The sequence below is a fragment of the Triturus cristatus genome, chromosome 3_2 (assembly GCF_964204655.1).
Source record: "Triturus cristatus chromosome 3_2, aTriCri1.1, whole genome shotgun sequence".
Taxonomy (NCBI): Eukaryota; Metazoa; Chordata; class Amphibia; order Caudata; family Salamandridae; genus Triturus; species Triturus cristatus.
Window position 1 is genome coordinate 488,919,662 of NC_140584.1, and position 26,817 is coordinate 488,946,478.

Below are 26,817 nucleotides of genomic sequence, written 5' to 3' on the forward strand. Positions count from 1 at the left end.
CTAGATGGCCCCCCTCCCTTGGCCGCGGGCGCGCGGTCCCCCAGTCCCTGATCTACTCCCGTCCCCCTCTTCAGAGTTTTGCTGCTGGTTTGGATCCCCCACTTGTGGAGCACGTGTTGTCACTTTGGATCGAGGGTTGCCCTGCGGTTGTGGTTTGTTTATGTTGTTTTGCTTTAAGAAAATGGAACCGTACTGTGGGCCTGGAGCCGTGAGGCCTGCACCATTGATTACTCCTGTTTTCCTACTTTGCACCGCTGTGAGACTTTTTGCTGTATGCATGTAATATGTTTTTGATGCTCTAGCGGCCGGCCGTGTGGTTGTAGGCCCATACCTGTAACTTTTCAAACTGCAATAAACGGTTTCAAAAAAAAAAAAAAAAAAATTAGTAGAGTTAAGGTATAAATCTTCACTTTCAAATACATTATACTATTCAAGCTCTAAGAGTATTGAGGTAACTGTTTTTACATCCTGATCATCAGAACTAAAGTCAGTGATAATCACGTCAACAATAGCAACCTTAAAGATATAAGGAATCCGCGGAGCCTCGTTAGGACCAAATATTTTAAATGGGACCTAAACTCAAACAATTCCATCAAGCACTGGAAAAGCAGAAATGTTTACAAGAGACAGGTATCTTGGCACTTTATGTGAAGAAGAATGAGGATTCAACATCTCAACTACCAGATCTGCAGTATAACGCTTTGGGAGATAGTGCCACAAATCCAATCCAAAGAACCAGGAAAAGTAATAAGATGGCAATCCAAATGTAAAGCCACGGAGGGATCAGAAATATGTGTTTCAGCCAAATATCACGTACACCGTGTAGTGAAGCGTGCTAAGTGTCAAAAGAAAAGTCTTCAACATCGACAAAGTAACCAGAAGCAGTCTTTTGAAAAACAGGAGCCGAATTGGCAGAAGAGAACTGGTAAATACCTCCAAAGGTGGTTCATCATAACAGCTCTGTTGAATAGTGTAGTAATAACAAGCTGTATACGCACATCCGATATATGACTTGCATTTGTAGCGGTAACCGGAATCAATAATAGTTCTTTCTCCTCCCTCCCCAGCACTGGGAGAAACAACGTGTGTTGCTTAAAACCAGCTATGAAATTTCCTGTAGGGTAGCATTCTCTCCTCTATCCCTCCTTAATCCTATTAAACCAAGCTAATAGACTCACATATCTACGGCTCAAACTAACAAATTATATTTCCCTACACTAATCCACCTCCAATCCTTTGGGTTTCTGAGTAGCGTGCTACTCCACAAAAAGCGCTTCAACACCTTATCAGGGTAGTAAGCACTATATAAATATAATTATAATAGTTTACCAACAATAGATTTGTTTTAAGCATACCTGTTGTTCTATTTAAGTAAAACATGAGAACTCACTTAATATCCAATGTATGCAAAGATCTTTCTGCTGGAGGAGTAGGATTGTTAAAAAAAATAATGATAAAGAAATAGTTTGATTTATATAGAATTTCAATATGACCTTGAATAAAAAAGCAGGATACTTTCTTAGAACTACTTTATTCATATGGAAAACAGTGTAGGCACAACTGCCAAAATAGCATGGTTTCCAGACTCTTCTTGCAGAAATAATGACTCAAATGGAGGAGCAATCAATTTTGATAAAACAAGATTCATATTCCAAATGGCTGAAGGTGGTCTTCTTGGAGGATCCATTTTCTTCAGTCCTTCTAGGAAGGCTTTGATTAGCGGAATGGTAAAGAAAGATCTTTGATTTGGTCCTTTTCTGTGTGATGTAATGGTAGTCAGATGAACTTTGATAGAGGCATGCTGTAAATTTGACTTGGCAAGATGAAATAAGGTAAGACGACTTCTTAAGGGCAACAAATGGGTTTATATCCTTTGTCTAAGCTCCGTATAACAAATTGCATCCATTTGAAAGCGTATGAAGCTCTAGTGGATCATTATTTAGCTTCCTTAAAAATGTTCATACTAACAGTTGGCAAATTTGAAGGTCATATTGTATGACCTCAGGAGCCATGCTCCCAAATTGAATAAGTGTACTTTGGGATGTAGAATCATCTTTGCATTCTGGGTAGCAGGTTCTAATTGCACGGCAACTCCTTGTGGGGTTTGGCTTTAAGATCAATGCAGCGTTGGAGTGAAGCAGCTTGATCAATACAGTTGGTACTAGTGGAATTGGAGGAAAAGCATTCTGCTGATCAACTAATCAATGGGGCGTTGCCAAGAGATCTTTATCTCCCCATGCTCTGCAGGAGTAATTAGAGCATTTTGCCTTTGCTTTAGTTGCAAAGAGGCCTATTTCTACAAACCCCAGTCATGGAAGATATCCAATAAGACGACTTCTTCAAACTCCCATTCATGATTTTCTTGGAAACACCTACTTAGAAGGTTGACCTGACAATTTAGCATCTCTTGTAGGTGAAATGCTTGAACAGACAACTCTGTTGCTAGTAACCAATGCTAAATTGATTGGGATTCCAGTGATAGAATTCTGGATCTGGTACAGTCTTGTTTGCTGAAGCAGTGCATCGTTGTGGTATTGTCCATTTGCACCAAAATTGAGTTTTTCTTCCGTGATGTCAAGAATGCTCGGAGTGCTAGATGGACTCCTTTCATTCCTAGGAAATGAAGGTAATAAAGATGTCTACAGACCCTGAATGATCAGATCCTGAAAGTTAGCACCCCAACCTGACAAAGAGGCATCCATGACAACTGTTTGGTTTGGTAACTCTTTTTGCAACACCACCATTTCAGAGATTGTTTTGCCTACAGAGAGAGTTAGATTGTCCTACCAGTTGTCTTTCCATTGCGACCACTGATCTTCAAGGCATTGCTGTAAAGGCCTCATGTGGAGTCATGCACTGGGAATTAGATAAATGCATGAGGCCATGGACCCAAATAGGGAAGAGATCAGACAAGCTGTTGGAAAGGGTATGAGTAGTAATATGTTAGCATCTGGGTAAAATGGTAGATATTATCTCCTACAAAGAATACACTTCTCCCTTTTGCATATTTCGAGTTTTCCCCAATTAATTATCTGTATTGGAGAAGTTGGCGATTTTTCCAAATTTATGTGCAACCCTAGGCTTTGTAACAGATTTACACTGAAATCCGACTGTGTCTGGTATGCAGTCTGAGCCTTGGTCAATCAGTATTCCAAGTAGGGGAAAATTGTAGATTCTTATTCTTTGGAGGTGGGTAGCAATTACTGGTATGCACTTGGAAAAAGTCCTTGGAGCTTATTTCAGCCCAAAAGTAACAACTTTTTATTGATAATGGGTCTTATCGACTATAATTCTGAGAATCATTCTGTGTGCTCATGGTTATAAGAATGTAGAACTACTCGTCTTGTAGATCCACAGAATACATACATTCTCCCTCCATTAATTGTAAATACATTTACATGTAGGGCCAGCATTTCGAATCTCTGTTTTTTATCCAACTGTTTGCTTGCCTTAGATCCAAAATAGGTATGAATTATTGCTTTAGAACTTTCTTGGGTAACCAAAAGTATCTGGAATCGATACCTTTTCCTCATTGAGATGGAGGAACAGCTTCTATTGGAGGTTTTTAGAGGAGAGATTGTACTTTGTGAAGTACAAATGTAGCTGGTATTTTGGTGCTGCTTTTGGAAGGATTGAAGAAGAGGATTTTTCTAATTGAAGAACATAGCTGGAATGGATGATCTGAAGTACTCATCTATCTGTGATAATGGTTTTCCACTCTGCCAGGTAGTTTGTGACACTCGTTCCCACTAAAGTGGCTAACAGGAAAGAAGGAGTGAATTAGTCACTGTCTTGTCTGTGAACGCAGCTTGGAATATTACCCCTGTTATTGTTGTTGTTGTCCTCTTCCTCTACCATTTCTACAATGGTATTGAGAGTGTTGATGTGCCACTGATCTTGGGATTGGGAGTAAGAGTAGGAGGGCCAATGAGGAAATTGAATTCTCGGTCTAGACTGATACCTGTAATCTCTTCTTCTGTACTGAGATCTGGAAAAAAATTATTCTCTTCCATTACAAGCGCTTTGTGTTTGATTCCTTTTTCATGCTTCCATTTTCTCATCTATGTGAGGCACAAACAGAACAGCCCCTATAAAAGTAAAGTATGTTACCCTTAATTGTGCCACCGGTTTTTAAAGTTGTTAGTTTGGGCAAAGTGGCTCTCCGAAGTGCTGTTACAGTATTAAGGTACTGCCAAATCTACTGAGTTTATTGCAGCACATACTGATTGGTTGGATACTATTTATCCTTCTTGTATGCTTTCCAAAAAGTCGTTTTCTTTCCTTCAGGCGGCCATTTGCAATACTGTGTTATACCTGCCCAGTAAACCAAAAGCAATTGAGGTTTTAAAAACTAAAGCAGCGGACGCCCATATCTTTCTGACCACCACTGCATCTATTCTTTTACTCACCTGTTCTGTAGGGAATGATATCACGGGTACGGAAGAATGTCTTTTTCTGACTGCGGACACTATGACTGAATCATGTTTGGGATCTTGTCTTAGTTATATTGAATCTTGTTCTGCTGGCTTGTATTTTGTTTTAAACATGTTTTATTGATGAAAAAAAGAAAAACATAAAGCAGCAATAAGACAGCATATACGTCCACAGCATAAATGTACATTTTTCAATACATTTAAGAGCAGGGAGACACAGTAGAGACCCTTCCATCCGTCAGTCTAATACTTTCCGGCATATACATCAAGTAATTCACACATAGCGCGATAAACTCGCTAAACCAAGATGCACACCATTCGACACCCGGCATGCAGGTGACTGCATTTTTTAGTACTGGGTGGGGGCATACCATCCACATCACAGACATCCAGCAGTCTATCCCGTTCACGTTGTAGGTCTACTGTGGGGCACAAGCAGATGGTACCCCTATATCTATTCCACCCCCCCCCCCATTTGCAGCCCCTATGTTTGAAGGCATCTTTTTTCAGCAAGCATTGCTCTGTCCATGTCAAATGCCCAATTGCGTAGGGTCGGAACCGTTCCCACTCCCCATTTCTAGGCAATATTACGCTTTGCAATTGCCCACTCAAGCGAAGCCCATGTTTGCTCTATTTGGGTTAAGTCAGTAGCTTCCCAGATATTTAGAAGGCATATTTAGGGGGAGGCCTTAAGAGATTTACCATCCGTCCTCTACATTTGTTGCGTGACCCTGCTCCAGTACTGTTGCACTATCAAGCCGTCACTAAGAATGGCTTGCATTTCTTGATTACCCTGGTTGTTGCAGACTTTAATTTTGCTGGTTAGAAATTTCTCACCAACTAATTCCTTAAAGCCAGGAACTAGAGGTCGATTAGGTCTTGGAGAAGCTCTGGGTTGCAGGGTCACTCACCCGTATAACACACGCCCTGGAATAACGTCTGAAACATCCTTCCCCTGACGAAGGGCGACCTGCCCGAAATGCATTCGGGAGATATGTAAAAATGGACGTATGGATTGATTGAGAGTCAATTGATTTAATTTGGAAATGAAGCAGCTATACTTGGGGGGCGTGGCTTGGCAGCCGACGGGCATGGACGCGTGAGCGACGAGCTCCGCATCCAGCCCAGCCATTAATCCTGAGACGAGTGTTCCCCGGGCGGTTTGACGCTCCCGGAGGGCTCCCCCTGCCACCTCGGGACCCCTGGAGCAGTCGGACGGAGCGGACCGCGGCGCAGTGGGCGGACGCGGCGACGGAAAGGTGACGGAGGCGGGCGGCCGCCGGCCATCTTGGGCGGCCTCTGAGGGGACGGGAAGCAGCGGCCCACAGTGCTGGCGGAGCGGGCCGGAAGTGAGGCTGCATCGGCCGCGAGCACCGGAAGTGCCGGCCTGGTCCTGCTGGAGAGTGGCGGCGGGGATCACCCTCGGTGCGAAGCTTGGAGCTGAGGAGCCAGCAGTAGAGAGTGACCTAGAGGCGGTGGCGGCATAACGGAGCAGTGGCGACACGGCGGAAGGCTCTGGGCTGGTGGCGGCGAAGGAGGACCTGGGCCTGGGGCGCCCGCAGCGAGACGCCACATGCTAGGTGGGCCAACACGGTGGGTGCAGTGACCCCTTGGTGGTAGCGGCTTGACTGCCCACAGGCAGCGAACGGGCGGTTCTGGCCCCTGGGTGGTGCGACGATCCCGACGCCGCTCGGAGGACGGTGGAGAGGGCCGGACGCGGCCCTGGACTCAGCGGCTCTAGCGGCGACTGGTGGCCTCCCCGCTGAGGAGCCTGGTGAGCAGAAGGAGGGCGCTGGTCTCCCGGTGGACTGCAGGCACGGTGGAGCGGGCCCCTGGGGCCGACGAGGGGGTGCGCTGCCCGCAGGTCTGGGGAGCGGCCTGGAGGCCGCCTGGGGAGAGCCTATCGGACGCACCGCCTGGTCGGGAGCATGGTCAAGCCACGACTCAAGCCGGGAGGGCAGTCGGTGGAGTCGGCGGGGGACCCTACCGGTGGCGGCAGGGGTGGCGCTGGCGCCGAATCTGCGGCGGGCCTACAGCAGCGACAGCTTGACCAGATCCTGCAGGCCATAGCGGACACAAAAACGGCGCTGCAGAATGATATCGCCCAGGTATCCTCGGACCTGGGGCTGCTCCGGGCGGATCACAGGAAGCTGGTGGACAGGGTCAAGACCACAGAGGACAGGATGGACCTGGTGGAGCCAGCGCAGAAGGTACTGGAGGATCAGACAGCGGATCTCCTACGGCGAGTGGTGACTTTGGAAAAGAGGGCCGAGGATGCTGAAGGGCGCAACCGCCGCAATAACATTCGCGTGGTCGGGCTACCGGAAAAGATCGAAGGGGGAGATATGATAACCTACCTGGAGACCTGGCTGCAGGAGGTGGCGGCGCCCGAGGGACTCACGCGGTTCTTTACTCTGGAGAGGGCGCATAGGGTACCGGCCCGCCCCCCGGACCCGGGCAGGCCGCCCCGGCCGGTGGTGGCCCGACTGCTGCATTACAAGGACCGGGACATTATCCTTCAGAGGGCCAGAACTTCGGGACCCTATCAGGTAGAGAACGCTCGGGTCTCTATTTACCCGGATTACCCCATGGAGGTTCAGCGCAGACGTACCTCATTCCTGGCGGTGAAGAGAGCACTGCGGGAAGAGGGGCTGCAATATTCTTTGTTGTTCCCGGCCCGTCTCCGAGTGGTGATGGATGGGGAAGCTGTCTTCTTCACTGACCCTGCAGCAGCCTGGAGTTGGTTGGAGTCGGCCAGGCCCCGAGCGACGGCGCATGATGCCGGAGAGGGGCCACGGGGTACTCCGACGAAGGCCCGTCGCACCAGACGCAACAGGGCGAGGACAGCGGGGGCCCGATCTCCGGGTGCGTCCCAGACGGCACTGGAGAGGCGAGCCGCGCTGCGGGCGGTCTCTGTGATCTCCGGGGCCACGGCCTCCCAGCCCAGCGAGGATTCGGGCTCTGGGAAGGGCACGGAGGACTCCCATTCGGATGGCGCTGTCGACGAAGTGGAGGTGCTGCCAGATGTTACCCCGGGGACGGCAGATGGAATGTTGGACGCTTGAAGGTTTGGGGTGTGCTTGGGCCCTGAACTAAGGGACTTGGATTGGGAGGACTGGGTACGTGTGGAGAGGGACACTGCTTCGGGCTCGCTGGGGCCTACGGAGGGCCGAATAGCGGGTGGCGCCCATGGCTGGACGGTCTGGAGATTCTGGGGGACCCCGGGGGTGGGGGTGGGGGAGCCTGCGGGGGATGGACTGCTGGGGGGGGTGACATTGATGGAGTCTGGGCATGGATGCTTTGGGGAGGACCACTGTCAACCCGTCGGGCGTAGAGTCACCACCTCAACCTCACAGACATAGTGAGACTCTGGTGGCTACCAGAGTATTTGGTTTCTGTTTGGGGGAGTATTTGGATGGGTGACTGCGGTTTAGAGCCTGTTCTGGGGAGGGGTGGGGATTCGGGGAGTTGGGGTGTTTTAGGGTGTCAAGGGATTGTCAGTGTGCCTCGGAGGGGTAGGATGGGATGGTTGGTCCGACGATGGGATGGGGACCCCCCTTGAATTGAGAATTGTGACTTGGAATGTGAGAGGGCTCACCTCTATGGTGAAGAGACATAAAATCCATGCATACTTAGTGCGGAGAGGGGTCCAGGTAGCCTTCCTTCAGGAGACCCACTTGGATAAAGAGGAGGGGAAGGCATTGCAGCGGCGCTGGCGGGGCCAACTATACTACACCACCTTCTCGAGGTTTGCTCGGGGGGCCCTGATCTGGGTGAAAGCGGGTGTCCCTTTCCAACCCCTGATGACATTGGTGGACCCGGAGGGCAGGTTTGTGGCAGTGCAGGGGCGGCTGGATGGGAGGGACTTGAGCATGTGTAGTGTATATGCCCCTAATGTAGACCAGGCGGCGTTTTTCTCCAGGCTGTCAGGGCAGTTGGCGGCGTATTTGACGGGGCCGGTTGTGCTGGGAGGGGACTTTAATTCTGTCACGGATGTGGAGTTGGATAGATCCCACCCCCCCCTGGCACAGTCGGCGGTGCGTCGGGTGGCCACTGCTCGGAGTAGCTGGCAGGGCACCTGGGGTCTGGTGGATACCTGGCGCGCTCATCACCCGCAGGACAGGGATTACTCATTTTATTCTGCCCCCCATGAGCTGTATGTCAGATTGGATGGTATTGTGTGCTCCTCGGACGTCCAACCGCTGATGCGACATAGTGAGTATCTAGCGAAAACTCTCTCGGATCATAACCCCTGTCTGGGGGTGTTGCAGTGGTCCAGGCAGCGGCAAGCTATTCCCACGTGGCGTCTTAACCCTCTGCTCCTGGAGGACCCGGTCTTCCGGGCTGAGGTTAGCGACTGCTTAACACAATATTTCGAGCGAAACTCGGGTACGACGGCAAGCCGGGCGACGGAATGGGACGCGCTCAAGGCGGTGGTCAGGGGGGTCTGTATCTCGTCCACGGCTGGGGTGAGGAAGTCGCTGCTGAAGGAGGTGGAGGGGGCGGAGGCCCTGCTGCGGGCGGCGGAACTGGCGCATCAGTCGGGGACCGGAGAGCTGGCTGCGGTCGCTGAGGCGCGCGAGGCGGAGGCGGTGGCGGTGCAGGTGGAGAGGCTCCGCTGCTTTGACCATAAAGGCTACCTAATGAGAGCGCACGCGGAGCGTGATAAGGTGGGATCCCTTTTGGCTTGGTTGGCGAACCCGGCGGCCCGGGGGGAACCGATACTGGCCCTGGCTGACGCGGGGGGCGCCCCGGTGTATTCCCAGAAGGGGATAAATCAGCAGTTCGCTGGCTATTATGCTGGGTTATACGACAGCACCATGGCGGGGGAGCCAGAGGGCCTAGCGGACTTCTTGTTGGAGGCCCGCCTGCCTCGCCTAGACCCGGAGGTGGGGAAAGAACTTGGCGGTGCCATTTCGCTGGGTGAAATTCGGGCGGCGATTCGACATATGGCGCGCCGGAAAACCCCGGGGGCGGATGGGCTGCCTGTCGAGTTCTATGCGGCGTTTTCAGACCTGTTGGCCCCACAGCTGCAGGCCCTCTACGGCGAAGCTTGGCGACGTGGGCGTCTACCCGCCTCTGCTCAGGAGGCGATTGTGATCCCCTTATTAAAGCCCGGAGGGAAGGCCGACGCGCACACGGCTTATCGGCCGCTCTCCATGTTGACGGTGGACTATAAGATATTGAGCAAGGTACTGGCGTCGCGCCTCCTGGGTCATATGGCCGCCTTAGTCCACCCGGATCAGGCGGGCTTCATTCCTCGACGTAGCACTGCCACTTCTGTGAGAAGGTTGCTGCGAGTGATGGAACTGGACCGGGAGGTCTTCCCAGAGGCCTGTACGCTGTCGGTCGACATAGAAAAGGCCTTCGACAGTGTGGAATGGCCTTATTTGTACCGAGTGTTGCGAGAGTTCGGTTTGGGGGAGGACTTTGTGCGCTGGACCTCGTTACTTTATAGCGAGGCTACAGCCCGGGTGAAGACAGGGGTCACTATATCGGCCTCCTACCAGGTCCGGAGGGGGACGAGACAGGGGTGTTCCCTCTCCCCCCTTGCTGTTCGCGCTGGCCATTGAACCATTGGCGGCTCATGCCCGACGAGGGGGTGCGTATGTAGGGGTGGCCTTGCGGGAGGATACGCATTATATCTCCCTCTATGCGGACGATCTACTGATGTTCTTGGAGGACACGGCGGGTGCACTGGAGGGAGCGGTGGCCTTATTGGAGGTGTTTGGTCGGCTGTCCGGGCTTAAGGTCAATTGGCGTAAAACCTGTTTGTTCCCGCTGTCGCGAGGGGGACAGCCCCCGCAGGCGTTAGGCCAAATCCGCTGGGAAGGCAGCTGTCTCCGATATCTGGGGGTTAACATCTATCATACCCAGGCTGATTTGCTGGACGGTAATGTGGGTAGGGCGCTTCGTGGCCTAAGGGGTAGTATGGGATTTTGGAAAACGCTCCCGCTCTCGTGTGCTGGGAGGGTGGCGCTGCTGAAAATGGTGGCGCTGCCGCGGCTCCTTTACTATTTTCGCACCCTTCCAATATGGATCCCAGCGTCGTTTTTTGCGGCACTGCGGGTACTCACCACGAGCTTCATTTGGGGTTCGGGAAGGCGTCGAGTGGCGCTGACCACCTTGCGGCGACCGCGGGCGGAGGGAGGCTTGGCGGCTCCGGACTTCGAATGGTATTATCTGGCGGCCCAGCTCCAGTGGCTCACACAGGCGGTGGCCAGGGAGTACAGGGGCCCGGACGGTCCCCAGGGCAGGCTAATCCCGCGCCACGTGCTGGCCTTTATAGTCCTTCACCAGAGGCTGGACCTCGCCCAGCTCACCATGGAGGAACGTACCCTCCGGTTATGTTGGAATAGATGCCAGAGAAAGGCCGCCATAGTTCACCCCTATGCCCCTGAGATCCCCCTGGGGATGTGCACGGCGTTCCCGCATGGAGGAGACTGGTCGGGGTTGGCGGTCTGGGAGGAAATGGGGGTCCAGATGGTAGGGGATCTATTTCGAGAGGGAGTACTGCTGCCTTTCCAAGACTTGCAGGACTCTTATGGGCTTCCGCGGGGAGACTTCCTGCTCCATGCGGCCTTGGTGGCAAGCCTTCAGAGGCATTGGAATGTGGGGCTGTCGGAGCCCCCGACTGCCACGGGTTGCCAATATGTGGTGATGGCGGCGGGGACGACCAAGGCCATCACATGCCTTTATCGTAGGCTGTCAACGGAGAGCCTCCCCCCATTGGGCGCCTTGAGGGGAAAGTGGGAGGCGGACCTGGGGAAGGAGATCCCTGAATCCACATGGTCCACGCTGGTGCGGAGGGCATGGAAGGGGACGAGGAATGCCAGGTTCCAGCTTGTCCAGTTTTTTACACTACACAGAGCGTACCTGACGCCGGCAAAGGTTTTACAATATTTCGGGGGAGCGCACTCTCAGTGTCCGCGGTGCGGGGCGGACGGAGCAGACTTTCGACACATGTTTTGGGCCTGTAGGCAGTTGGGGGACTACTGGGAAGCGGTGGTGGAGTGCCTGAACCAGGTTACGGATCGCTCCATTGGTCCGGAGATGGGCACCTGCTTGCTGCTTTGGTTCCCCCACGCCCGTCGCACGAAGGTCACGAGCAAATTCTATGATCTAGGGCTGATATTGGCCAAGAGGGAATTGACGCTGCACTGGAAATTCCGGGGGGGACCCAGTTTCCTGCGCTGGAGATCAGCCCTGGAGCGCTGGGCGGGGGCTGAGGGCACGCTCCGGGTGCAACTGGCCCTCCGGCGAGATGACGAAAAAGCGCTAGCGACAGCCCGGGCGTGGGAAGCGTTGGTGGTAGAACTCCAGGGGCTGATGTCCGAGCCGGGGGAGGAAGGGAGCGGGCCTGATGAGGAAGTGGTAGTGGGGAGTAGTGGAGGCGACTGGCGGGCCCTGACCGACTGCACTCTGGATAGGGTTGGGGGGGAAGGTATTGTGGCTGTAGGGAGAGGTGGGGCTCCTGTATTGCATTGATTGAGGGGAGGGGAAGCATCGAGCGTGGGACCGGGGTAGCAGACGGGGGCACACTGACAGAGGGTGGGGGGCGGGGGGGGGAAGGGGCCGGGTGGGACAGCTGAGTGGAAATGCTGGTATATGTGGGGTATTTCCTGACTGGGCGGGGATTGAGAGCTGGTTGTTGTATTGCTGTGTATGAAAACAATAAAAAATGTTTCAACAAAAAAAAATGAAGCAGCTATACTTCATGAATAAATAATTCCACGTATAAACTTTTGATCAGCCTTTATCATTCTATGGAAAAATAATTTGTCAAGCGTCTTACATCTTGCCACTTGCAGGCTTTTGGCTGTGCCCAGGGGGATGTCGATGAGTTAAGCGCCACCACTTCTTGTCCATGATGACAGATACCACTGTTTGTCTGGCTTCCATTTGGGTGGTCAGTTTTGTTGCCCCTCTTATCCAGACATCTTGGAAAGTAAGTATATCATCAACAAGGGAAGTGCTAACTGGAGAGAACCTGCTGGGGACGCTGGAGTCTAATGGGTATAGGAGACTGTAGATTATGAGCTTGAAGTTGTAGGAGAGAACTGGACTACGTAGAGGTGATACCTGAAGAGCCGGTGTTACTGCTTTGCAGTCTAAACAGACCAGGAAACAAGGATGTTACTCTTGGTACCAAGAAGCTTTTGTTTGATTCCATTACTACATGTATAAAAAATTTGTAAGCATATAGTTAAGATGTAAAAGTGTATATTTCCAAAACTCATATGGTAACAGTAGTTTGTGATGATTTTCACTGAAAGCAAGTAGCTCTTATTACAGAAAAGGTTGGAGACCCATGGTCTATATACTAGAGGAGGTGCCACCAGACTATTTATCAATGAGGTGTCTACCTCCAACGAAAGATTGATATACATATATGAAACATACTTGTATATAATAAAAGTTATTTCCCGGGGCCCCCACGCATAGGTAGAATATTCTACGTTTATAAATTCAGTGAGGAACCTGCGATGCAGAAATACTAATTCCTGGAGCATCAATGTACAACAGAAGTGTATGCTGACAATGTCATTTCTTTTGACTGGCTAACACTCTAAATCAGCATTACAAGCTAACTCTTGTCCAGTCTCATCTCGCCAGGATCTTCAAAATGCTTTCATTATGAGGATTTGTATACCTCTTGGAATTAGGTCAATACGATCATTTATACTGTAGGTGAAATGTAAATAAAAATAAAAATGTAACAGAAGATGCAGTAAAAACATAATTCAATGTCCAACAGGGCACGGAACTCACCAATCTTTCTGAGAGACATTTAGAAGGAATACTTCTCCAATATTTTCTTTATACGGTGGACAAATGCATTTACACCGAACATCTTCAGAGTTCTGCAATTGAAACACAGACTCAGTGTTATGTGATTTCTAGCGAACCCCATCTTGTATGGTAGCATAAAACACAATATCTATTTTTTAAAGCAGGAACAGACCGAGCATTTGATACAATACACATGATTATTCCTTACAATCTCTTGCTTTCATACTTATCCTTCACTGTGATGACATCAGAAAAGTCACAGTGGTCATAAACCACTGATACTGTACATTGCAAATCGCATTCAGAAGGCGACTTCCCTAACACGTCCCCTCCCAACATCCCCTCCCTCCTTTATGAGCAGGGAAACCCTGCTCATAAAATACGCTGGACTGTAGAACCGAAGTCCAACAATGGAGTTTTCTTTCTCAGTTTACCAGGAGTACCAGAAGATCGCAGGGCTGGAGGGAAATGCCTGCTGGGTTGCTGGAGGCCCACGGGCCGTACTTTGAGTACCACTGGTTTAACTGATAATTTATAATGAATTCATTATACTAAATTACGTTTTCCCCCCAAAAAAACGTTTCAAGTAAAGGGAATGCCAGGCCATACAATACCAAGTTCCCTCGATTCATTTTGCTATCTGGGACAGTTGTCAGAGATCTGCAATTTGAGGCGCTGCAGATACACTGGAGTGTAGTACAATAACTATCTTGAATAAAACTGCATTTGCATGAGTTGTGCTCTTTGTATACAAGAGATGTTCAATGTGGAGATTGACCACATTGCAGTGGTAAGTATGATTCCTGAGTCAGTCAGCCATCGACCAAATGGTATTTAACCAAATAATTATGCCATTTTCCAACACCCTTAAGTTGTTTTTCCTGCAAAAAACAGTCCAATTCATTTCTGATGGATTAATTAATTCTAAAGAGAGAGTTCTTAAGGCACTTGCTATTCAAAAGTATAAGAAGGCATACCGGGGGTGGTCCAAGGTCACATCTTGCCTCAATAGGTCCTAAACTGTAACTTGCTTTTGCAAAACAAAGTCTCTGATACATTATTTATTACTGTGGTCATAATGGTGGGAAAACCAGAGCTACAGTCTAGCTCAATTTTCCTAAATAATGTAGGCTGAAAATGGCATGGTATCCTAGAAATCATAAGAGGGCAATATTGACATCTCAAAGAATGTAACTCTGCCTATTATAGAAAAATGAAGATATTTTTCTCTCTATGGATTTGGCAATTTTTTTTTAGCAATGGGAGATAATTAAGCTTGTATAACTGCTAAACGTTCTGTGACCCAACAACCAAGATATCTCTCAGGGTATAGTCACTTGATCACTTGTAATGTTGGGGATAGAACATCAAGATAGTAATATTTCTGTTTTATCAGCATTGACTTTGTAGCCTCCCACGTTAGTAAAATGTGGCTAAGCTTTAAAGCAGGTCTACATTCCATCAATGAGTCTTTAGGTATAGGACTGCATTGTCCGCATACAATGTTAGTTTTGCTATCCCAAAGATTGGAGATGCAACCGTGGCTCACCTCTCAAGGTGACTGCCAGAGGTTCTACAAAGACTGTGAATAATATTGGGGTCACAGGGCAACCTTGACAGTGTTGTGTGTGACTTCAATAGCACTTGCTGTCTCAGAATACAGCAAAAAAAAAAACGGCAAAAGACCCCGTATTTAGTGACCTAATTAATAATGTGAGCCGAGTGGAGATTGACATCTTTTTCAAAAATTGTGACAAAATCAAATGCTTTCAACACATTAAGTAATGTAATTAAGGCAGAAGTTATTTAAGTGGGAAACCGGTCTGCTTATTTTAATGTGTTACAGAGTACTGTTGCCAAGCTTTCCAATTGGGGCAAACCGACTTTAATCAGAATGACTCACGATGCAGGAAAAAGGACTCAACCTTTTTACCACAGCTTTTGCCAAGATCTTATGTTTAACTATTTAATAATGTGATCAGCCTAAATGAAGCATCGGTCGGTTGGGGGTTTAGCTGGTTTTAGAAAGCTGATTAGAGTACCTGACTTGGAAGAGGGTGGAGTCTGAGACCCTGATAACATATAGTTACATTCTTTGGTTACAGTTTACACCAGCGAGTAATGTTTTAAATCGGATAGTAATCATTTATGCAGCTGACATTAAAATAAAACCAATTTAAAGCAAGACTTATTTTACTCGATTTGGGATTGTTGTTTCAGAGAAGGAGCTGTTGGTGGCAAAGACAGCAGGTGACAAGTGATTAATGTCTTTTATGAGAAAACACCAGCTGCATCTCAACATCATAAAGTAGTTTGTATGGCTTCAGGTGTAAGAGTGTTTATACTGACAATAGACGGAAGAGCTGCCATGGTGAACAGAGGGTGATTTATTTCTGAAGCTATGGGATAGTAAATATTTCGATCCTCCATACTACAAGCCTTGACTTTTCAACTTTACTAAACTGACCAGGGAGTGGTGCACTGAATTTCTGCAATAAATAAATACATAAATAAACACACCCAAAAGAATCACAGCAGACTCTTCTCTCAGACTCCATGGCTTTTGTAAGCGGAGACCTTCCAACTTAATCTTCCATCTAAACACAAAACAAACATTTCCCATCTGCCACACTTTTGATTTCCACTGGACGTCTTGTTGCAGTAGCAGAGGACAAGCGAAGATGAAACATACCCTTGTGAACACTACCGCCCAGGAGTAGGCTCACAGAGCACATGAAAGTTCCCTCTCATCAGAGGAACCTGATGAAATGAATCGTAAGACTTGTGGTTGAAAGGAGAGGCATTACAGTTTTTTCAAAGCTGGGTATTGTCCATTAAACAATTCTGTCCTGTTTATAACCATAGTGGAATTGTTAATCCTGTCGATGCTGACAGTATCATCTTGCTAGTTAAAACATAACACTTTAAAGTACTAATGGCAGATGCTTGTTGTCTCAAGTACGTTTTCTAGAAATAATTTTGTGGGGAAATTCCGAGGCAGGTTAGATGGAGAGGAGGGGTGTGGTTGAAAAAGGGGCACGGTGATGCACTATAATATTCCTGCTGTCACTTGAGTATATGAGCACAGTCCTCAGAAACAGATGTAGACTCGGTGGCAGATAAATCTCATTCCTCACTTCTGAAGTCCTACGGTGGGATTCCAAGCAACACAGTGTTAAGTGAATCCAATAGTCGTATTATGATTCAAGACAAGATTTAATCCATAAATAAGGAAAAGAAAGCACCACTGGTTACACAGCTTCAAGCTCCAGCAGATCTCCCACAACTGTCGCCTCTTGGTTCATGGGACCGATCACATGTTCTATTATAGAACACTGTGATCGTGCCATGAACCAAGGGTTTATAAAATAACACGCATATGATCTCGTGCATGCAAGCACGAGATAAACAAAGGAAAAGCAGGTTATCACATATAACACATCTTCCCCCCTAAGGTAAAATAAACAAAAATAAAAACATTTAATACACAAATCTATTTCTGATAAATGAAACAAAATCAGCCATCCACCCTGGTTTTTTCCGCTGTCGTTTTCCATTCCATTCATCATCATTGGAAACATTTACAAATTCGGCATCGCTGATAGGACAATTGACAAGATCTTCATCTTCAAAATTGTCAACTGACCTTGTTTCATCCTCAGAATTGGAATAAATACTTTTGTCCCCTTTGAGAACAGCAATATTACTTAAATTCCAAACTTTATTATTGGTAAGTTTGACAGAGTTCTTAAGTACCTCTTTTATTTCAAAAGGTCCCATAAATTGGCTTTCCCCTTTTTTGACTTTCCAGGGTTTTTTAACTTTAACAAGCATCCCTACATTAACAATTGGATCATGTACAGACCCTCTTTTCTTATATTACCGTTCTTTATTAACATCATGATTTTTGATGAGATTTTCCTTTACAATCTGAAAATCCAAATTAGACATGGTAGACTGAGCTAACCACGCAGGATTGCATTTGGTTCTTGGAAGTCTACCCCTCATTATTTCAAACGGGGAGTACCCGTCATAGCATTAATGGAGGTTCTGTACATCCATACAGTTTTAAAAATTTGTAGTTCCCATTTATCATTTCCAATTCCCGTAACTTGGATTGCACTTTTGAGAACTCTATTAAACCTTTCAATGACACCATTACCACTTGGGTTGTACAGAGAAGTGGTACAATGAATGATGCCTACTCTATTGAAATACGCTTTAGCTTTGTTAGACAGAAATTGAACACCATTATCTGTAATTAGCCGTACTGGTAACCCCTCCGCAGTGAAGATTTCATCCAAAAACGATAAAACAGAATCAGTGTCCACTTTATCTACAATTTTGACCACTGGCCATTTAGAAAAAACATCGATGGTTGCAAGAACAAATTTAGAGTTAGGACCAACAGGACCCATAATATCCATGGCAATGGTATGCCACGGAAAATCCGGAATGTTATGTTCACCTATATTAGGTTTGAGAGTAACCAAAGTCTTATCAGCATTCGCACAAGTGATGCAATTCCTAATAATACTTTCAATGAAAACATCCATGCCCGGCCACCAAAAATTATTTTTCACTTTTTGATTGGTTCTGACAATACCACAGTGACCCTCGTGACCGTGAGAAACGATATTATGTCTGAATTTGCATGGAGGAATGGCACGATCACCTCTTTTTAGCACACCATCTACCAAAGAAAGTTCATCCTCAATCTCCCAAAAACGTCTAAGGTCAGAATTAATGTTCTTTTTATTAGGCCAACCCGATAAAATATACCCTTCAACATTTTTTAAAATGGGATCATTTTCAACTTCCTTAAACCAAACCTTTCGGTCAATTGGTAAAAGGTCTTCATCATGCACCAAAGCTATATGATAATCATCCCACTCATTGTATGTACTTTCTCTCAGAGGCAAAGGCATTCTTGATAGAAAGTCAGCCGTTACATTATCTTTTCCAGGCACATAAACAATGGTGTAAATAAAATCCTGAAGGCGCATAGACATTCGGGCTATGCGTGCTGAAGCTTTCAACATGCCTTCTGTGGTTAAAAGGCGTACTAAAGGTTTATGGTCACTTCTAAGTAAACACTCCTTGCCCCACACAAACACTCGGAAATGCTCAAGTGCCCATACGCATGCTAAAGTTTCCCTTTCTATAGTAGAATATTTCTCTTCAGCAGGTGTGAGTGCCCTGGACGCATGCGCAATGATGTGTTCATTCCCATTATTAGATTTCTGAGACAGCATAGCTCCTAAACCCTTTGAACTAGCGTCTGTAGTGATAATACTAAGGAGTGAAGGATCAAAACCTGAAAGTGCAGTTGCAACACAAATGGCTTTCTTAACATCATTAAATTCAGTGTCGCAATCCTTAGACCACAAAAATCTGCTTTTGTTTTTAATCAATTGTCTTATGTTAAATGTACGACAAGAAAAATTTGGCACATATTTTGAATAAAATTCAGTAAGACCTAAAAAAGATCTAACATCGTCCTTGGATTTGGGATGAGGAGCAGATCTAATAGCCTCAACTAAGTCATTTTTAGGTTTGACTCCCTCCTCACACAATTCGTGACCTAAATAAGTCACCGCCTTCACTCCAAATTTACATTTGGAATGTCTAATGGTCAAGCCATGGTCAGAAAGAACTTTAAGTATGTTCTCCAATGCTGACAAATGTGACTGAGAATTACTACCAAAGACAAGAATGTCATCTTGAAAACAAATTGCATTTTTGCAATTCTTGAGAATGTCCTGCATTACACGTTGGAAAATGGCTGCGGCAGACGCCAAACCAAAGGGCATTCTATTGTACCTGAAACATTCAAAAGGAGTAATGAATGCGGTGTAATCTTTGCTATTCTCATTCAATTCAATCTGGTGATACGCTGCCGATAGGTCAATCGTAGAAAAAAATGTTGCCCCCCCAACGCTGCTCAGCATTTCAGAGATGCGTGGTAAAGGAAACTGATCAATGATGATGTTGTTATTCAAATGGCGTAAATCAATGCATAATCTAATTTTCCCATTGGCACGTTTAGCAACGACGATGGGTGAAACCCACTCAGAAGACTCAATTCGCTCAATAATGCCATCTCTCACTAATGATTCTAACTCTATTTTAACTTCCTCACGGACAGCTAAAGGAATGTTGCGTGCCTTATGAATCCTTGGACATGAATCTTTTTTTAAACGGATCTCATGTTTAAAATTGTTTAATTTGCCAATATCAGTACTGAAAGCACTGGGAAATTTTCGTAATAAAAGTGCACTAAGGCCATTAGACTCATTAATTACCATGACTGGGTCAGGACTATTGGGGTTAAGAACAATATCTAATTTGCCCTGATCGAACCAGCTTAAGACAGATGGTCCTTTTTTTGACACATATAATTTGGTAGTGCACTCACGATTTTTGAACCTAAAGAGTTCTATAACCCAGAATGTCAATTCTTTCACTGGAATAACTCTCTGGACTGATGTCATGTCAACTCTAATGTGATACCTAATTTTGGCACAAATTGCGAATTCCATACATTCTCATTCACAATGGAGTAAGGGGAACCTGAATCAGCATACATCTTGGTATTAACACCCCCGATAACCATATCACACACAGGTTTTTTCCTAATGACTGAATTATCAATATTCAAAATGGGATGATCTGAATCCTTAATATTGAGAAGGTAAGAACATACCTCACTGTAATCAGAGTTAGGTTCTTCGCCCTCACTATCGTCAGTTTGATCAATACACTTTGCTTTGTTGTTAACCTTCTTTTTGTTGCAAGCTTTTGAGAAGTGACCAACTAAACCACAATTAGAGCATTTCTGCTTGATGGCAGGACAAAGTTTGAAATTAGCTAAATGAGTTTTACTGCAACATCTATAACACCTCAAATTATCTTTTTGTTCATCATTCTTATTCTTGAAAGAACTAGAGGTTTTATTAGTTTTAACGTCCTGTTGTTTGAAGCGAGTTTTTGTATTAACTTTAGCAATAGTATCTTTATTGGCACTGTTAGATTCCCCCTTGACCTGCTTTGCGCTTCTGCATGACATTTCAGATTTTCTTACGATGGCTAGAATACTCTCAAGATCCGAATCCCCATTGACCCATAACCTCTCTTGGATAGTAGAATTGTTTGTGTGCATTACTACTTGATCTCTAATGAATTCCTCTTGTAAATTGCCAAACTTGCAATCTAAAGACAAGGTTTTCAAAATGGAAACATAACTATCCACTGATTCATCAGTAAGCTGTTTCCTTTGAAAGAATTTGTACCTTGAAATGCCAATACAAACTTTAGGGGAACAGTAGCGATCAAAGTCTGAAATAGCCTTATCAAAAACATTTCCATCACCACTGCTTTCCACTCTGGGTAATTGGTTAAACGCTTTTAGACCTTCCGGACCTAAGGAATGTAAGAAAATGCCTTTTTTTTCAGGTGGTTTCATTTTACCATTAGACTCCAACGTCTCAATATAGTTTATGAAATACGCTTTCCATTCAACCCAGGGCATACATGGAGAGCTACCAGCTGACCAATAAGGTTGCGGAGGGGAAAGAGTATAACCTTGTGCACACATGTTTATGTTTTACAGAAAGAAACACAGTAAATGGGAGATAGATAAATCAAATATAGTACTACAAGTACACAAGAGCAAAACAGATAATGTGCTTATATCCAAAACACACTTTAAACTGCCCAAAAAAACATTGAAGAAAAAAAACCTGAAGAAATAACACCCGAATGCTTTGTAAGGCAATATTGAAAGATATGCCACACAAAAAAATACCACATTAAACCACTAGATGGCGGAAACGGCTAAAGCAAAATTGAACAGAAAATAACATTAGTAAATTTTGCTTCGCTAATACAAACCAAACCGGAACAGAATGAATTTAAAGTGTCTTCGATGGTAATTGCTTTGCATGGATGAGAAGAAGGTTTAAATCCGTCTCCTTGATGATGGTAATTGATTACAAAAAAAACAAACGAACAATACTGAGTCAGTCAGTCAGTATGAAGAACTCCATAGGCTGTTGAAATCCTGCCGATCTACGTTTAACGTAGCACGTGACGTTAAGACGCACACGCCATCACCATAGTTACGTAGCCAGCGCAGGAAGGAGAAAGAACTCTGCACGGAACGACGATGGAGCTCCTGGGGTGAATTCGGTGAGTGGAGCGTTGGTTATGTTTTAAAACATAACAACTACACAGATGCTAGCCATGAATGCTCCGCACATCTCAAAAGATCGATGCTTACACTGTAGGTTCCACACCTCTGTATAATACGAAGAGATCGTCTTATTTATTTCCCCGCTCCGTCTCAGTATCCGTCCACTCTTAGGTACAGCACTCGAAGAAATAAAATGTTCATAGGAAACGAACATCCAATCAAAATAAACTCCCACGAAGTTAAGCACAGTGGCTAGGAATTATGATGGAGGTTCAGTTCAAACGAGATAGTCAAAAAACTGGATGATGAGCAAAAAATGCGAAGAAATTCTTGAAATTTAAAAATTCAATCCAGCTCGTAGGTTCGAAAGAAGGTGCTTCCTTAGATCGTCGCCAGTTTGTTAAGTGAATCCAATAGTCGTATTATGATTCAAGACAAGATTTCATCCATAAATAAGGAAAAGGAAGCACCGCTGGTTACACAGCTTCAAGCTCCAGCAGATCTCCCACAACTGTCGCCTCTTGGTTCATGGGACCGATCACATGTTCTATTCTAGAACACTGTGATCGTGCCATGAACCAAGGGTTTATAAAATAACACGCATATGATCTCGTGCATGCAAGCACGAGATAAACAAAGGAAAAGCAGGTTATCACATATAACACACAGAATGAGAGGAAAGCAACAGGGATGTGGAATTCCTATAGCCAGACACCCAGGACATATTGTTTGGGCTAAAGGGCAACAAGTTTCAATGTGTATTTTGTCCCTGGGACAAGTAAGCCCAACCCCCTGTAGCGCAAGCCCTTTGGATGCCAGTTTGCAGTACCACATTATGGATCAGGGAAGGGCACTATCTGCAGTTATGGTAATATTTTTGTCCATATGTAAAAGCTGTTCAAACTTGTATTTATGGTGCACTAATTGAAATCCTTTATTATTAAGGGGAGACCTCTATGTAAATGTTGTAAGCTCTGGCTGCACTACTGACACTGGTTCCAGTATAACAATGTGTACACACGTTTTCAAAATTTACCAACATGAGGCTATGTATAATGCTCCCAGAACGCTCTCTGATTTGATAAAAATATTTGCAGAAGGTGGAAAGCAAGATTGATAATTCTTTGCTGTCAAAATATTGATAAAACAAGCATTTGCAATGCAATAGGTCTCGCATTCACACGAGTTTGAGCTATTGGCATTGTAAATGACAATGCCCTTTATTTATGTTTTAAAAACCAAAACATAAATAAAAGGCATTGTCATTTACAATGCCAATAGCTCAAATTCACGTGAATGCGAGACCTATTGCACTGCAAATGCTTGTTTTTAGAGTGCTGTGCTTTTCACAAGCGCTACTGCCTACTTGTTAACAGTAGTCCACATATAAGGTCCCAAAGGCGAGACCTATTGGCTATGCCAATGCTTGTACTGCATATGCTTGCAATAAGAAATCATAAAATATGTAGCCATCGCACGAGCTTGTCATGGCATACTGTTTGAATGCTGAACTTCAATAACAGTGTTCAGCAAGACTCTTCAAAGACAGAAGTAATGATTAATTATTATTGTATGGGGGGCTCGACCGAGCTTATTGGCTATGTGTGATGCTTTGAAACTATCCTTGTGAAAGAATACTACAGGAGCCACTCATTAGCAAGTGAAACTATATCCACTTACAGGATGTGGAAGACTAACCGCTTATTCAGTGGAGCCTTCTCATTTTAAGTTCAGTAGAGAGATAGTAAACGGTTCTCTTTCCAGTTGTATGTAAAACGCTCTGTTGCCCGTGTCTGGGTCTCCGCTATATAAACACTACAAATAAATAAATATTAAAAGACATTGCTTTGTCTCTTTCAGGTTGATGTCAAACAATTAGCAAACCTCTATATAACGGAACCAATGCTAATGATCACAACGAAAAAGATTTGGATTTTGTTTTATCTCAAATAGGCTAATTACATTAAAAACACATGCACACATGCATCTCAAAGATTTGTGGCCAACTGCAAATGGTTGTTAATGTATGACCTCATCTAGGACTGCTTGTGAGTTCTGCAAATATAATACTTCACAGTTGCCAGCACTGGTGAAAAAAAACCACATTCTCTTGCATTCAACACCTTCAGGATTGATGACTCTTTGCTACTGACGACCATCCGCAGCTGTGACAACAGCACTGTATTTCTGTCCAGTATTTATTATGTTTATACGTTTCCATACACCAAGCAATGACTGCTTGTTGTTTGGAAAAACCTAAAACGACCTGAAAGTTGGCTGCGTGTGCACACTCGCACTCTGCTCTTAGTTAACAGGCACACATTTGGAGGCGGCAGAATGAAAATGCAACCCTCCGTCGTTTTTGAATAAGCTGAACATGTTGAACCCCTTCAGTGCCCCGCCCTGTGCCGGGCGTTACATTAACGGGCGGGGTTCATGACGAGATAGTCTCGTCATGGGCACAGCGCAACCGTGCTCCATGACGAGACTATCTCGTCATGGGCACTGAAGAGGTTAAGGGGTTTCACGCTGGTTCTTATCCAGGAATGTCATTAGAAAGAGACCTTTCAAGAGAGGAGTCTGCTGAACTCGGCAATGAAATAAGCCGATAGCATTTCAATGACGGAACAGAATGCTATGCACACTGTCCTTACATATCACACAAACCAGACCATTTGCTTACAGAGCACGTTTACCTCTCTAAGCCAGACTCAAACAAGCCTATGTCGAGCTGGCGCTGGGGTGCCTCGAGCTGCTGCAGCGGACCCTGACGTCTTTAATCCACCTCGTGTCCCAGCGAGGGCGCAGCACACGTCACGAAATGCTGACGCTGCTTTTCTAGCACTTGTCCGACCTGTCCCTTCACCTCATCGTCCACAATAACCACCTGGCTGGCAGGAAGACTGACGAAGGGCACCGGGCGCGGCTCAGCCATCTCTGTTTGCAGCCTCCAGACTTTGCAATACTGCTCGCATTGTTTTACAGTGGCTGGAATGACAAGAGAAAGTGAAAGCGCGCCATGCGCGCGTTGTAGGCACGCCGTGAGCGTGCACATCGGCTATCCAGGCGCAAGCTCAAAGACACGCTCCTACGGCAGCATGGCCAGCGTGACGGCGGCCACCTGGGCCAAGAGGTACACCGAGCACCCTGTGAGCTCTGGGAACACACTGCAGGGCATTGCACTGAAGCATGGTGGAACGACAGTAAGGAATGCGGGGAGAGAGTAGCTGTATGGAGAGGGCATCAGGGGCTGAAATGTTCTGAAGCGCTGCCTCACTCCTGGCGGGGGAAGGAAACAAAGTGTGTATTTGTGGAGGAATACGGTGGGGGTTGGCAGATGGCGCATGGCTGGCTGACACTGGAGGGGGTGCAAGGACAGCTGGGGATTGTAGATTTAATTACACGCTGGCCACACGTGTTCACGTAAGTGCGGCGCGCAAAGACAGGAGATATGCACGCGTATGGTGCCAGTAGGAGTTGTAATAACGCCGCGAGCCGTACACGTGCACAGCTCATGTCTTACGGTACGCACGTGCACAGGTCCTGTCCCACTTCAAGTCGGCAACAATAGATCTCGTCGATAGCGAGCAGCACTTAGCGCTGCGTCGCTAGGCAAGACTTAAAAATTATAGCAGGTAAAAAATACATTTTGCTAAACTACTGTAAAATTTCAGGTACCATTTCTTTGCAGCTTCATTTAGTAACATGTGTTGATGCATGCTAGTATATCCCAAAAATATTAATGATGGAAAATCAGTGTATTCAGTTTCAATAAGATTATGTTATAAACAAGCACTTGCAAAGCCAGTAGGTGTGAAATTGGTGGTCAGCTTTTTAGTTTGGCAATGTGTGACTTGTTTTAGCATGGTTTTTGTAAAACCTTATTGGTGCAAGAGCTGCCGGGCCCTCACCAATATATCAAACATTGGCAAAAGCTAAAATTGTTTTTGGTCTCAAAAAGCACACACTGCCACAGTAGTTACTGGCACTGAACAAAAAAACTTTGTGTGCCGATATGTTCCTTGTAAAAGAGCGGAATGCTGTCACTCAGAGTGAAGCCAGCCGATACAGAGAGACAGAATTTTAATAAACTTAAAAGGTCATGGTCAACGCCAGACCAAATTAGGGCCCCAAATATTTAAGAAAGTCTCAAAAGAGCACCCATGGTATATGTCCTTGCAATAGGTACAGCTACACTGCTTTCGTGAATTCCCAAGAAATAACAGAAGGAGGACAAGAAATAGTACTCGTAGAAAATATTTGTGAACTGCATTTTAGCCTGGGCAAATATGCATGTATAGATTTGTGCAAGCAAAAATCTGAGTGTTTGCAAGTTTACTTTCCCTCCAACCACTTTTTTCCCCAACTCTGGAATAAGGTTGGGGGTGTGGCTTCGCTGTGCAGCGAGATGGCCGCACACTAGCGCGGCTCCGCCGGCCGAGCTCCAATAATCTGACAAAAATCTGCTACCTGGAACAGGGTGCCACCCGTAAGATAACACTACCGGAATCAGCTGACAGTGCGGGGGAGCGCTCCCGGGTGCAAGTGAGGCTATCGACAGGTTAGAAAGCCGCGGTGAGAAGAGGCCACGCTGGAGCCGGGACCTCGAGTTGGCGTCAAAGCGAAGACCAGAAACCGGGTGTGAGGTGTCGGCAGGAGCGGTACTGTCCCGGAGCTCGAGTGGTGCACTGGAGCGACCAATCGAGGCATACCACAGTGAGTCTCTATGCGGGCGTGATTCGACCCTGACCTCAAAGGCTGCCTGAGGGACAGTAGGGGCTGAGAGTGCCTGTGACCGGCAGACTCCTCGTGCGCCATTTATCGCTGGGGCGGCGACTGGGGCTCCGAGCCGAAACTAGTATGCGACATAAATCAGCTGCGTCGCTATCGCTGCCAAGGCGACCCTATATTTAACGGTACTGTAGCGGAGTTTAATCGTAGGACCCAAGGCTGTTTCAGGACATGCGGGGACATCCAGTCGTGCTTCCATCTCCTAGGTGCCCGTGAGGACTGTGAGCCTGTTTGACGTGGGGCCTGCGACTGCCGCAAGTGATGCAAGGGGCTTTCATACGGAACTGGGGCCAGGCATTAAAGCTGAGTTATCCTCGTCTCGAAACAAAGGCCGCAGCAGTGAGACCGGTGGATTATACAAGAGTGCGACGTCAGGCAGCGGGGACCGCCGCGTGGCGTGTGAGGCTGGAGCGTGCCGCGACCTGGTCAGACTGACTGCATGGCTTTGGATGGTCTGTGGCCTTGTGTGCGCTGAAGAGCGCTTGCCCCTGCTGCTGGGGCGGGTGCCAAACTGTTGGAGTTGTCGGACAACTGGTGAGGAAGATATCGGAGTGGCAGACTGTGCGTTGCTGTGGCCGTTCGCGCTGGGATCAGCCACCTACATAC

At 46.5% G+C, this 26,817-nt stretch overlaps 1 protein-coding gene across 1 annotated transcript in view; it reads right to left on the bottom strand.

Moving 5' to 3' along the window:
• The window catches only part of TMEM9B (TMEM9 domain family member B), a 235,522-nt gene that overhangs the window by 137,940 nt on the left and 70,765 nt on the right, over positions 1 to 26,817 (bottom strand). The window contains exon 2 of the mRNA XM_085648138.1: positions 13,206 to 13,297. Within this exon, the coding sequence (XP_085504264.1) occupies positions 13,206 to 13,297 (92 nt within the window). The remainder of the gene's footprint in view (positions 1 to 13,205; positions 13,298 to 26,817) is intronic.